A 14,269-nucleotide genomic window follows, 5' to 3' on the forward strand; every position below is an offset into this window, starting at 1 on the left:
TGCTTATTACTGAAGACAGAAACAAGTTCATTTACACGTCACAGGTCTAGCTGCTTCGCTGTTGGTGTTGTTGAGGATTTGGGGATTGAACAGCGACTGGAGCCTCAAATGCTCATCTTTCCAGGGAGATGGCTGCGCCTGCAGGACTTCAGTCAGGGCTTGCCTTGAAGCAGTGTCTTGTTGCTTCTGAATCTCAGTGCATGATTTCTATCTTTTAATGATTTCTCAGACACAGGTACACAGTTATTTTAGTTTGCATTGCATACTTTATTCAAAATATATAACAACTATAGATCACATTTTATAATAAAATATTTTAGAGTATATATTTACTTTTATCACAGTAACACTAAGATGATAAGTATTACCACTGGAAAGAACTTGGGAGAGCATCCAAAACAAGCGTTCCTTCACTAATGAGGAAGCCGAGGTTCAGAAAGACAAAGCAGTTTATGCCTGGGATGTTGTAACTTAAACACCCCAATATTAAACTTACTAACTACATAGCTTTTCAACTATATTAACCACTACTTTCATTTTTTTTAATATTTAGTTGAAAGTTGGTTTGTCTCTTGATGGTCCTACAAAGTTATGTCGTCAAGACTTAAAATTGCCACCTTAGTGGAAAGGCACAGATATCAAACAAAAACTATTTGTGTTCTGTATTAAAGCTTTTCTTGGGGAAGTTCAAAAAGAAAAATAATAGTTATCTTTTACTTTTATTTCTGTATGGACAAGTATCTGTGTGTTGTTTCATCAGAATCTGGTAAAAGTTTTATTATGGCTTTTTTATGCATATTTCGTGGTTATTCAATGATATTATTAATTTAATGCAAATGATCAAGTGTTTATATTAAGTAAGTGAATTATAAATATTTTCTTTAAGACACAGCAGTTACCTGCTTTACATGTTTATTGTAATGCCTTTCCTTTATTTCCGCCACACTGCCAGGGTAAATGGCGGTTTAACCCTCAGTCTGGCCGCCTAGGAGAGCAGCTTGCAAAGGTGCCTTATCCAGACTCAGCCACCGCAGGTTCAAGTTCTTGTCAGTGTCTGTGCCCACCCTGTCCTGTACTCAACACAAGCCTAACCCCATCACAGGAACTAGTTCAAAGAAATTACCTGGACATGAATATTAGAATGAGATGAATTTAATTATGACATTTTTGTTATATTGACACATACTAATTTAGAATGGAAAAAACAGCGTACTGTGTTATTCTCACTTGCACATATATAATTCTTTCTTTTTCAGCTTTTTAATTAAATGAAGCCAGTGGGATTTCCATGCAGTGAAAGTTTACCATGAAGATAACGTGTTCATGACATACTATGAATTCTTCAGTTCGTTCCCATGTAGATTGTGATATTCTAGCTTATTCTTGTATAATTTTTTAAGTGTGAGATTTCCTAGTAATTTATAGAAATGGATGGTGAAATCTAATGTTATCACAGGAAAGAACAAAGGAAACCATGTGTTTTCAAGCATTATCATATTCAGTGTGTGCTGTAGGATTGAAATAAATGACAGTGTATCAATTCCTGCTTTAGAACTGTTCACTTACTAGTAAAGAAAACCACCGTGTTAGTAAGGGAAAACTAAGAAATGTATGTTAATAAATCCTAGGGCTGTACAGAGATAGTGTATATGCATGAAACTATGTCATGTTCTCAGAAATTGTATTTATTGCGGTTTCAGTGTAAAGGGTGTGTATGGTCACATACAGTGTTTTGTTCTTACAAATAATAACTACAGAAAGGTGTATAGGACAGGACACTGGATAAACAGTACCTGCGACTTGGATGCCTCACCAGGGAAAGGGAGATTTTTTCCCAGTTTATAAATCTAAAGCGAAGGTGACTAAGCCAACGTGCCACTGAGGCATCAGACAACGGAAGCAGTGCCCCGGGACTGGGAGTTAATTCCTCTTCAGCTTTGGAAGTGCCACCCTGGAATCCAGACTTGTCACCCCAAAACTAGTGCACCAAGGCCCTTTTCTCCTGGCGTGGTGTGGAAGCAGCTGGCCATTCCCGGTACGAGGGGGGAATGAAGCCTTTCTGACACCAAATATAGGAGTGACCATTACGATGTTTGCATATTCTGTTTCTTGCTTATAGAGCACCTTCGCATATGTTATTTTTTTCAACAATTCTGTAAATTAGACAGGAAATGTAAATTTTGTTGGACATATTAAGTATTTACAAGCTGAATGCCAAAAAATTTAAAAACGGCTCGTAGCTAGGCTTTTACACTCGCAAACCTGAGTTTTCATTCCTGTGGTGCTACCCAAAGAAGGAACAAGAAACAGTGAGTTCAGTAAGCTTTTTGTTTTTCCTCCTAAAGCTTTGTTACCTAATTTTCGTTAGGATCCAAATACTAGACCAAGAACAAATTCAGCAGCTGTATCCTCCAAGAGGAGGAGCCAGTGCACACCCACTGCACACCCTCACTCTGCACCCGGGAAGTTCAGTTAGGAATGGAGACTGAAGGCCCACCCGGCAGAGTGCGTCACGGCCCAGGGAAACGTGCGTGCTTGCGGGGTGGAACCTCTCTTCCCAAACATGGTGATACTCAGCAGGGAAGGCTACTGAAAATTCGGAAATATGTTAAACTTCTCTATCTCCAGATCTGTCGTTAAAAATCATTATTCCCCCTAATTCCTATTCAAAAATTAATATTTACTATTGGAATGGCATTTATGGAAGAGCAATGAGCGATCTCAGCCATTTGTTTAATGCCTGTCCCCTAGGTAGCATTTGACCCATAAATCTTAATCTATGGAGTCTTTTTCCCATGTCCTAAAGTCCATTCAGAACAGACATTGCCATTGGAGTTTGGGGCCAAATCCTACAAATAATAAGCATATGTTTATCAATTATAATTACTCGTGTTTGTCCTCTTAAAGCTCAAAGTTTGTATCTTCCGGTTTGTATACAATTGACCAAGTGATATTAACACGTTTGCTCTCCCTATAAAGCTTAATAGTGTGTAGTTGTGAACACAGTCGGCTCTCAGACATCGTGACCCAGGGAAAAGGGACTTCCCTATTCCATGTTAGGAAAAGGTTTGTAGCCTAAATGATATAATTTTCTCTGAATATTAAATATCTGCCACTATCAAAACAATGATTTCAGAATTCTATAGTTTAAAAAGCTATTGATTCTTTGTAGTCAGTGGTTATGTTAGGGAAGTGATTCCAGAGGGAAATAAACTGCCTCCAGATTAGTTGCTGGTAAGTTCTATCGGAAAAACTCCAAAACACATGTGGGCTTATATGTATATAGTCAGTCAGTTTTTGAATGCAATGCACAAAATCTCATACATGATGTATGACATCTTTACTTTCGCCAAACAGTTTAAATAGAAAAATTCATTTATATCTGATGTTATATCCTCCAAAGTCACTTTTCAACCAGATTCACTATAGTAAAGACTCCCTTAAAAACTGATTGTATGTTTAGTTTTAAAAAATTACTTTCCTACTAAGTTGGAGAGAAAAGTCCTAATATGAACTTCCATCAAAAGGAGTTTCATTTTACACTAACATCTGATCAATAACATGTTGCTTTTTGCCAAGCACACTGTTCCTCGCGTTAGGTGTTCACTTGAGTAAGCCCAGCAGTGTCCTTATGTTTACTGTCATTTTCTTCTGCATGTAAAGTAATATCCCTTGTGAGCAAGCATGGTGATTTGGAGAGATTAGATTTTGTCACCATAGAGACTGACAAGTATTTCTTGCTATTACGGGAACCATCCTAAGTTGCATGAAGAGAGTGGTTATTCTAATCGAGGCATGACATACTGTTTTACAATCAGTGAAGTTAAACACTGTGTTTTAAGAAGGACTCGTGATACACATTACGTGTATCAAGGGGTGAACACATTAGCTAGAGCATCCAGGGACAAAGCATTTGAATGAGTTCTTTGAGACTTAATGTTCCTCCAAGTCCACAGAGCTCACTAAGTTTAAAATATGAAAACAATGTTTTTCATTCTCTAACAAGAAGCTGTACTTGGTCAGACCAATAATATAGCTTATAGTATTTTTTCTAATAGTAAGAAAAGGGTAACAAAGTAGCTGATCACACTCAAAGAATACTAGTATGTGCATATTAGCCCCTAAATTATCTTATTTAATTTATGAGCATCTAACATAGGAATTTTGTATACTCCTTTTATTAGTCTTTAAATGCCTGAAATATACAGATGTTTATATCATGTAATTAGAGAGTTCTAAGTATTTATACAGTTTTAATAAAGCATCACACATTCAGACTATAATAGGAAAATGTGACATTCACCTAAATGTTGGTGTATGTAAATTAGGCATATATGTCAATGAAAATGGTAGAGTGAGGAACTATAGGGACTCACTCCCACCTTACAAACACTAGGCAGTGGGGGAAGCCTAGCCAAAACTGTCAGAATAAATTTTGTTGAAAGTCTGGAAAATAGTACAAAGTTTACAGGAACCAAGTGAATGCTTCAGCCATAGAAAGGCAACTGAAACCCCATAGTACAACTTAATGGCATTGCATCTAACTCTTTCCATCCCCTGCTCCCTGGCCAGCAGTGGTTTTGAGAACCGGCAGTCTGTACTACTGGTGCGAGTGTGTAGTTCTAGGGGGAGCCAGGTGGACCTCGTGCCCCTGGGATCCTGTTTGCCCTGACCTGCCTGGAGATTCCCAGTAGGACTGATGCACGGGGCCTGCCTTTGTCTCACCTAACTCAGGAAGATGGGAGAGTGGCTGTGCAGAGGGGCATTTCTCGAAAACATCAGCAGGTCAAAGAGCACGCTGCTGACTGGGGCAAAAGGGCAGTTGGGACAGACAGTTGGGACACAGGCGACTAAGACCTGGGAGGAAAGCTGTGCAGTGAAATACTTTGGAAAGTAAGGGCTTTGGAAAGCTCCCACATGTTCCAAGGAATCTAGAAGGACATGCCCACACACCCAGGGCAGGGCGCATACTCAGGAAGACCTGAGAAGACCCTAAGCTTTTACCGCCTCGCCGACCTTTAGACCCAGCCCACACAGGAAGTGCAGGCTGGGGCAGTGTTGTAAACACTGTGGCTACGTGTTGAAGGAGCGCTCCGCACCACACCAATCAGGAAAGACCGGGAGAGGGCTTTCTTTTGTTTTATTTTTCTTTTTATATCCAGGCATTTAAGGAAAGTTCTGTCAGACCACTCAGTGCCCACTAGAATAATGATGAAACTTTATAGATTACGCATGGCAAATAATGGTTTTTACAAGGAGTTGAAGAGTTACTACATGACCACATCCCACAACAAGCAAAAACTAACTCTGGGGGAGGAGAATTCGATTTCCAAAGTTGCCACAATATTTGGAATGGCCAGTTTAAATAAAAAGGAGCAATATACAAAGAGGAATTCAAAGGAACAAAATGTTATCCATTCGCAGGAAAGAGAAATGAACAGAAACTGTTCTCCAGAAGCAGACGGTGGACTTAACAAATAGCTTGACCATATTTAATATACTCAAAGAACTAAAGGAAACAGACAATTCTCACCAAATACAGGATATTAATAAAGAAATGGGGATTATAAGTCAAGGAGTCATATACAAATTCTGAAGTTGAACAATACCATAGAAATGAAAGTTTCACTAAAGGTGCTCAAGAGAAGAGGCAAAAGAATAAATCAGAGAATTTGAAGCTAGCTTGATTGAACTGGTGTAGTCTGAGGAGAAAAAGAAAAGGAAGAAGAACGAACAGAGCCTAAGACGTCACACGCCATGAGCACACCAGTGTGTAATAATGGGATTCCCAGAGTGAAGGGGATAGAGACAAGGACAGAAAGAATATTTGGAGAAATGATGTTCAAATACTTTATATTTGAAAATAAAAAGCATGCATCTAATATGCAAGGAGCTCAAACTCCAAGTAAATGTGGAAAAGCTCTACAAGCAAATTATAATGAAACTGTTGAAAGATAAAGACTTTAAAGCAGCTAGAGAGAAGTAATTTGACATGTAAAGGAGTCCTCAGTAGGATCAGTAACTGACTTCATTATGCAGGAAGGCATTTTTAAAGCGCTAAATAACTGTCATCCAAGAATTCTATATCTAGCAAGACTATCCTTAAAATATGAAGAGTGTAGAGCAGTTTCATCCACAGAAAAAGCATGAGATAGCCTAAAAATCCCCAACAGGGCTAATGAGTTCAAGTATTTCTCCAAGCCACTCAATAGAGAGAAAACAGAGGATGTAAATACAGCTTCAAAAGCAAAACAGCAACAAGACTCCATGGAAACAAAATAGCAAGGAAACATGATGTGAAAGAAAACTATTTTCTAATGAATTTTAAATTGCCTGACAAAGAAAATAATTGTTTTAAGGAAATTCAGAGAGGTACAAAAGAATAAATAGTCAAGTCAGGAAAACAATATGTGGACAAATAAGAAGTTCAACAGAGAAAGAAATAAACCGAACCAAAATTATGGAGTAGAAGAATACAATGAATGAAAAAAAGAATAGAGTGTCAACAACAGACTAGATCAAGCAGAAGAATCTGAACTCAAAGATGAATCATTTCAAATTATGTAGTCATAAAATTTTAAAAAGTCTATGGATTATGGCACTATCAAGCAAAACAAATTATGGGCATATCAGAAGAAGAAATAGAGGCAAAAAGCTTATTTAAAGAAATAATGACTGGACAAATTTAGAAGCAATTTGGGTATCTATGTTCATGAAGCTTTTAACTCCTGAGATTCAACCTGAGGAGGTCTTTATTCAGATACAATATTACAAAGCTGTCAAAAATCAAGGTACTTTTGAAAGCAGCAGAGGAAACTCATACAGGGAACTCCGTAAGGCTGTAAGTAGATTTCCCAGCAGAAATCCTGCAAACCAGGAGAAAGTAGGATAGAATTAGAAGGGGCCCTGAAGAGTGAAAACTATTGAAAAAGATGAACAAATTTGGAAGGCTCACACATCCTAATTTTAAAACTTGCTACAGTGCTACAGAAAAAACATTGGTACTGACAAGTACAGGTACCAAATATAGATACTGGCGTAAGGATAAATACATAGATGAACGGAAGAAAAGATGCATAATTCTTCATGACCTTGGATTGTGTCACTGTTCTTAGGTATGACACCACAAACACAAGCAACAAAAGAAAATAAATTTGACTTCATCAGAATTAAAAGCTTGTACATCAAAGGACATTATCCAGAGAGTGGAAAGACAATCCGTAGAGAAGATACTTGTAAATCGAACACAAGGACCTAATATTCAGAATAGAAACAGTTGTACAAATCATCAACAAAAAGACAAAGTCTTAATTTAAAAAATGGTTGTACTGGCTGGAATTGTATCCCCCCCCCCCAAGAAGGTATGTTGAAGTCCTAATACCAGTACCTCAGGGTGGCTTACTTGGAAATAGAGTTGTTGCCGGTGTAGTTAGTTCAGATGCGGTCATACCGGAATAAGGTGCGCCCAAATCCAATATGACCTGAGTCCTTACACAAATGCAGGCACATGAGGACAGACAGGGAAGAGCCCATAGGAAGAGAGGATTGGCATGATGTATCTATAATGCAGGCTATGGAACACCAAAGATTGCCAGAAAAACACCAGCATCCAGGAATAGGCAAGGAAGGGTTCCCATGAAGATTTCACAGGGAGCATGGCCCTGCCAACACCTTGATTTTGAACTTCTAACCTCCAAAACATTGTGACCATGTATTTGTCACATGTTATCCAGTTTGTGGTGCTTTGTTACAGTGGACTGGAAAACTAATACAGTGGGCACAGGACTTGAGTGGACTCTACAGCAAAGATACACAGATGGCCATCCCATGAAAAGATGTTCAGTGTCATTAGTTATTAGGGAAATGCTTATCAAAATCCCTATCAGGTACCACCTTGTGCCCCGAGAAGGGCCATAACTTAAAAAGGAAAATAACAAGTGTTGACCAGGATGTGGAGGGAAAGGGGACTCTTAGACAAACTGTGGGAATATCAAATGAATAAACTGCTTTGAAGACAGTTTAATTGTTTTTCTGTCTCTATGAATTAAAGATGTAATTACCATGTAACCCAGCAATCCCACTCCTAGGTATAAAGTCCAAAGAACTGAACACAGGTGGTCAAACAAACCATATGCTTAAATGTACATAGCAGTGCCCTTTATCATCACCAGCAGGCAGGACAACTCAAATGACCATCAGCTGATGAGGGGATAAGTGAAGAATCTTGCTGATGCATGTTACAGCATGTGTGAACCTGGAAACCACTATGCCAAGTGAAAGGAGCCAAATAAGGAAATCCATAGAGAGCTAGAAAGCAGATGAGTGGTTGCCAGAAGCTTAGGGCAGGAGAAGGATGAGAAGGGACAACCTAATGGGTTTGTGGTGACGAAAATATTCTGGAACTAGGTTGTATTGATTGTTGTATAACATTGTGAATGTACTTAATGTTGCTGAATTATAGTGAATAAAATTGTTAAAATGATACAATAAAATTGTTAAAATGATACATTTTGTATTTATTTTACCACTACCACCAAGAAATTACACATGAAGCTATTTAAAATATGGCACACTACAACTAATGTTAGTGAAGAAGACTCACCCTATTAATCTGGTCTTCCGGTGTCTCATTAGGTTCATCACAACAAAATGTGTAGGTTTGCAGGTACGTACATACAGGGGTGTGTATAAATATCTACACCAGTAAAAGGCAACTTTTCAACCCTTTGAGGAAGGGAGTCATGGCCCCTGAATGTGCCTTTTTCCTGCCATGTTAAACCTTTCTGTAGCAATAAAGAGGTTGAACAGCATGGAAAAAAGAAAATGGGCAGAAAGCAAGATCAACCAAAGCAGAAAAAGAAAGCAAATTAAAATGATGGGAAATGAGGTTAATTGATGGCTTTTCAATGCTTAAGTTTTACAGTATAGTTTTTCAATAAAGAAAAGATATGCTTTCCTAACTCCCTACTTTTCGAATGCATAATGGATTCTGAATGTTGAAACACCGTTAGCTGATCTCCCTGCTTGGGCCGTAGCCTTGAAGGTCTTAACCAGGGACGGCTTTGACATCGGCCGCTTTTTTGTAGGTAATAAGACAAGCTTTTCCCTTCATTTACATTTTTTAAATTTCTGCTGCCTGATTTTTATTTCTGATCATGTAGCTACACTGTTTTTCTGTGACCCCTCAGGGAAGAAGGTATTTCTGTATTTAGCATATTTTTAGTTCCCATTAGGAAAGAACGAATATCCTAAAAATGTGAGCACACAGTTTACTGTTCCCAGGAGAGAGGGGTGTTGCTTGACACCCAGGTGATGCTGTTTTTGAAGCATCTTGGCAACACTGGATTTGTCAATGTGCGCTTCTCAAAGTTCAGTCCTGCTGTATCTCAAAATGCATGATTTAGAGTATAGTCACTCTATACTGTGTATAGTGGCCCGTGTATAGTTATTTATATTAGTTTCAACTCAGTTTTTAACCTTCTCTGTGTTACCATTATTTAGTGTTTAAGAAGTATTAAAATGTGATATCACGGCATTAGAATTTCAAATCAATTTTTAACACTGGAGCAATTTTTAGTAATATTTTTGTCTCATTCCATTGGCAATGAGCAATATTATCATGTAAATACTTTTTCATAAATCATTTTACATGCTACCATTGCAAAATACAGTTTATAGCCTTCTTGGATATTATAAATAATATGCAAAATGGTATCTTCCAGTGGATTCCATAAATCTCTATAAGATCAAACGTACTATTATGTGAAAAGAACAAAGTAACATGGAAAAAAATGAGGCTGAAGTGTTAGTTAAATGTAACACTGTTATACTTTCACGTTCATTATAAAACTATTGAACTTCTGGATGGTGCTATGTCTGCCTTTAGAACAAGGTAGTGGCACTGTATGTACCTAGGACTGGCTGGGTGTGAAATCTATAGAATACAAGGTCTGTCCAGAAGGCATCCAGCCATGAAATATGGAAAAGAGAGATATTTACTGAAGATATAAGAAACATCGTACACAGGACAGTGACGCCTCCGGTCCCTTCAAAGTAGGCATCTTGGGACCACACACAGTTCTCCCCATCACCATCAGCTGCCCTGTCATATTTTCCTGAATCTCACTGATGGTCTGAAACCTCTTCCCTTTCAAAGGTGATTTTAGTTTTGGGAAATGCCGGGAGTTTCCGGGAACCAAATCTGGGCTGTATGTACAGAGACTGATTCGACTGGGTGATTTGGTGTTTCAGTAAGAAACTGAATGAGACGTGAGTGGAAATGTGGTCATGATGAAGCTGCCCATCACCAGGTGCCCACAGCTGCAGCCCTCTGAACCACCCAAATAGTTTCCATGGAGGAATGTTCAAGCTTCACGCAAAAGTTGGTGCGGGTCCGTTGCTCTTCCCACTCAGTCATTTTGAATGCGACAGCCGCACAGTATAGCATGTATGCATGGTCACCCGACAACATCTACCACCCCCACTCACTAGTACAGTGAAATCGCCATCATTCACACAGGCACATCAATGTCATGCAAACTGTTCTTGTTATATTAACAATGGCTGGAGTTCTTCCAGACAGACCGTACATATTTTATCCATTTATTTCAAGTCTCACAAAGTTTTTCTAGCTGGACTCTTAGAAGAAATAGGAGGCACAAAAGCAGAGACTTTCTGGCCCTGTCTTAGAAAGTGAAATGGAATACTACATCAAATAAAGGATAAGGTAACTCTGCTTAAATCTCCAACTTTCTGTCTTAACAGAATACAACTCAGAGAATGTGTACCGACACCCCAGAAATTACCAAGTACCATGATTACCTTCACCCCCTCTTTGGAGGGTAAGAGGTGTTACCACCTAGTCCAAAAGATGAAACACCTACATGGTTTCTGTGACTTCCCTGCAGCCCGCATTTCCCCAGCTTCAGTCCTCATTCCTCATAGAGGGAGATTTGATTTTACCATGTGTAAAATTGGTGCCAGAACACGTGTTAATAGAAGATATACATCTCTATGTATGTTGCTTAAATAAAAGCTTGAAAATATAATTCAGTTTTGCACTCTGCTAGTTATTAGTGGGTACAAAGAGGAAAAACAGCCTCGGGCTCAAGCAGAAATAAAGTATATAAATAGTTTTTCTTTTTGACATGACACCTACTTTTGAAGTGTTTACACGTAAATTATCCCATTTGATCCTGAGAGATTTTTATAGTTGATAATGCAAAAGCTCGACAATTGATGGACTGTGGTGCCCATCAGCTGTTAACAATTCATCCTGTTTTCTTCTCTTTGAAATTCTCTTTTCAGATATCACAAACACACAAAAAGTGTAAAAGCACAGCTCTTAAAAATTAAGGCTATTGATACACAGTTTTGTCAGTATCTTCAAGGAATTAGCATAACTTCAGTGTAAATGGACCATCTTAGAAATGATCAAAAAATCTGTCCGGATCTTTGAAACAAACAGAGCACTGAAGGGCATCTTCATTTCCCTCTCCTTGCCCCTAACAAGCCCAATGTGCCCTCACATCAGAGACCCAACTGAGACCGTCGGGCACAAAAACCATCCAACATCCCCCTTGCTCCCAACTTTGGAATTAGGACTTGCTTCACCCACCTGACCTCCACAAGGGCCTGATTAACTACACTTATTCTGGAAACTATAATTAGCATTAAGGTAACAACGACCTAAAGTGACAAAGGGAAGGTGTTACCAGTAGCAGAAACCATTTTTCCCAAAAATATTTTCTCTTTAGGGTCCTAGGAATAACAGACAAGACGATGAGGCAGAGAGATCTTTGGGCTGTAATACTAGATGCTACTGATTAATCAGAACCCGCTATGCCCAGGGACTGCATTCAAGCCTGACTCAAAGCAAACAGCTATTAACGAAGACTTTATAAATGCAAGCATTTTTGCCCCTCTGTCCTGTACCCAACATGTATCACCACGCTGAGCACAGTGTAAAAGGTGGCTTATGCCATTCGTCTGAAACCACTATTCACCTACATTTTATACCCAATAAAGGGAGTGTATATTTCCAAATATATCAATACTTTCCTCCAAATGTGTCCTTATAGAAAGGGTACTCTAACTAGTCACAGTCTAATGTGATTATCTGGAAATAAACAGTAAAGAAACTCTTTTTGCAGATCATTCTGACTTGAGTTGTTAGATATGGAACAATGACGACAGAATGAGGCATTCAGATGTTTCTGTCTTTCTGAGTTTACATTAATTCTATTGGAAAATTACTAAACCTTAAGATTTTTTAATTCACTGTAATATCATCCCAGCTGGAGCTGGGATATTGTGTTTCACTTATTTTCATATATATCATAAAAAGTACCAGGACCAGTCTACCCTTAGCATTATCTTTTTTCCTTGATACTTCTAGCAAAACAATAATGGCACGCTGCTTCAGATGATCTCGAAACACTGATCCATGGGCCCACAGGGAAGCCCGTGTGTCATATCATCCCAACGTGAGAAACCAGGCCCTTGAACAGAGGGTACACAGCCCCATGAACAGGGCTGTGAAAAGGATGGGTAGGGAGGATTGGGTATCAGTCCTACAGAAACCCTGAAATTAGAACACACACTGTCAAAAGAACCCCGATTTCTATTTTTAATGAGTTGTGAGTAATTTAATAAAAAAATATCAGAGAGCCTATGAATAACTTCTGTTACACACGCACGAGATGACACCAAAGTCTCGAAGAAAAAACAGTCATCAAATAGTATATTTATCACAGAAAGAGTGGAAAGGCATTGGAACATTGGGGATACTAGTTTGCAAAAGGTTTAATTATTCACCTGTAGATGCCAAACTCATAACTTACCATCTATTTATAAAGATGTTCTGAGGAGAGTCACCATATGTTCAAAAGATGCAGCAAAAGCCACACATCAAAAAGTATGTTGTAATATTTAAACAAAAAGTTTCATTCTCTAAGCCAATTTCTTTTATCCTTGCTCTCAATGTGTTGGAAGAAAACATTATTTCTTTCTAATTATTAAATTCCCTTCAGTCTTTTCTTGTCCACAAAATATGTATAATCTCAGTTTTCTTTAATAAAGTTTGCTTTTCCGCTTAAAAAAATAATTTATGCAGATGCTCACGTCTTCTGTCTCCATCTCTATTTCCACCTTATCTGAATGCACCTTTTTAGTGAGCACCAGCTCTGCCTTGGAAGTCATAATGTCCTTAGGGCCAAGAGTTTATATCCCAGGTGTTGGGTGGGACCTCTCTGGAATGGTTTAAAGAAACAGACATACCTTTAGCTTCCATAGATTTCCATCAGGGCTGGACTTCTGCCACTATCCCTACACCAATGGGCGTAAGTCACTTGGAGACTGGAGCACCGGCATCCCCTAGAAAAAGTATGAAACAGAGGTCAGGGATGTAGAGAACAAAAGGAGCAGCACACACCCTTGCTCAGGGAATCCACTATTTCTGGGACCTGTTGGTGGGTCTTCTGGAATTCAAGAGTGTCAGTAAAAGTCCTCATGACGTTCTTGAGAGTGTTCTATAACACTAACAAGACTCTGGACACACTCGAGGAATTTGTCCAAAGATCTGCACAAATGTTCCAAATTTCAGTGGAAAAGTCATTTGTTTCTTATTTGAATCATGATGTTGTGTAGTGAAATCCTCAGTGTTAGCCATAGCTTCTTGGAAACTGCAACTTTAAGCAAAATGATGGATTTTACCACAAGCTGATTGATAGACACAAGAGTTAAGTTCCTATGGCATATTTCTGGTTGTAGAAATATCACCATACTTCTTATAAAGACCCAGAATAGTTCTAATTTCAATTAAACATTGAAATAAACGTGAGCTAGAAATACATTTAAGAAAGAGCAATAAAAACTAAAAATTATTTTCTTAAAGGTGAGATCATATGGTATTTGTCTCTAAGTGGAACCTAGTCAACAAAACAAACAAGCAAGCAAAATATAACCAGAGACACTGAAATTAAGAATAAACTGACAGTAACCAGAGGGGAGGTAGGAGGGGATACTGAGGGAGAAAAGGGGAAGGGTTTTCAGGAACAACTATAAAGGACACATGGACAAAAGCAAGGGGATGTGGAATCAGGGGAGGGAGGTGGGGGTGGCTGGGGTCCGGGGGGAGAGGTTGGGGGAAAAGGCAGACAACTGTACTTGAACAACAATCAAATAAAAATAAAATTATTTTCTAATCTGTTCCAGGTCAGGGTTGCAGGTGACCAGAGCCTATCCTGGCAGCTCAGGGTGCCCCCACCCT

General features: G+C 38.7%; 1 protein-coding gene across 1 annotated transcript in view; it reads left to right on the top strand.

The window, feature by feature from the left end:
• Positions 1-8,504, top strand: part of TUSC3 (tumor suppressor candidate 3) — a 118,001-nt gene extending 109,497 nt beyond the window's left edge. The window contains exon 10 of the mRNA XM_037128855.2: positions 1,257-8,504. Coding sequence (XP_036984750.1) covers positions 1,257-1,272 — 16 coding nt within the window. The 3' untranslated portion in view covers positions 1,273-8,504. The remainder of the gene's footprint in view (positions 1-1,256) is intronic.
• The last annotated feature ends 5,765 nt before the right edge of the window (positions 8,505-14,269 follow it).

The sequence above is a fragment of the Artibeus jamaicensis genome, unplaced genomic scaffold (assembly GCF_021234435.1).
Source record: "Artibeus jamaicensis isolate MK-2021 breed Jamaican fruit bat unplaced genomic scaffold, CSHL_Jam_final scaffold_833, whole genome shotgun sequence".
Taxonomy (NCBI): Eukaryota; Metazoa; Chordata; class Mammalia; order Chiroptera; family Phyllostomidae; genus Artibeus; species Artibeus jamaicensis.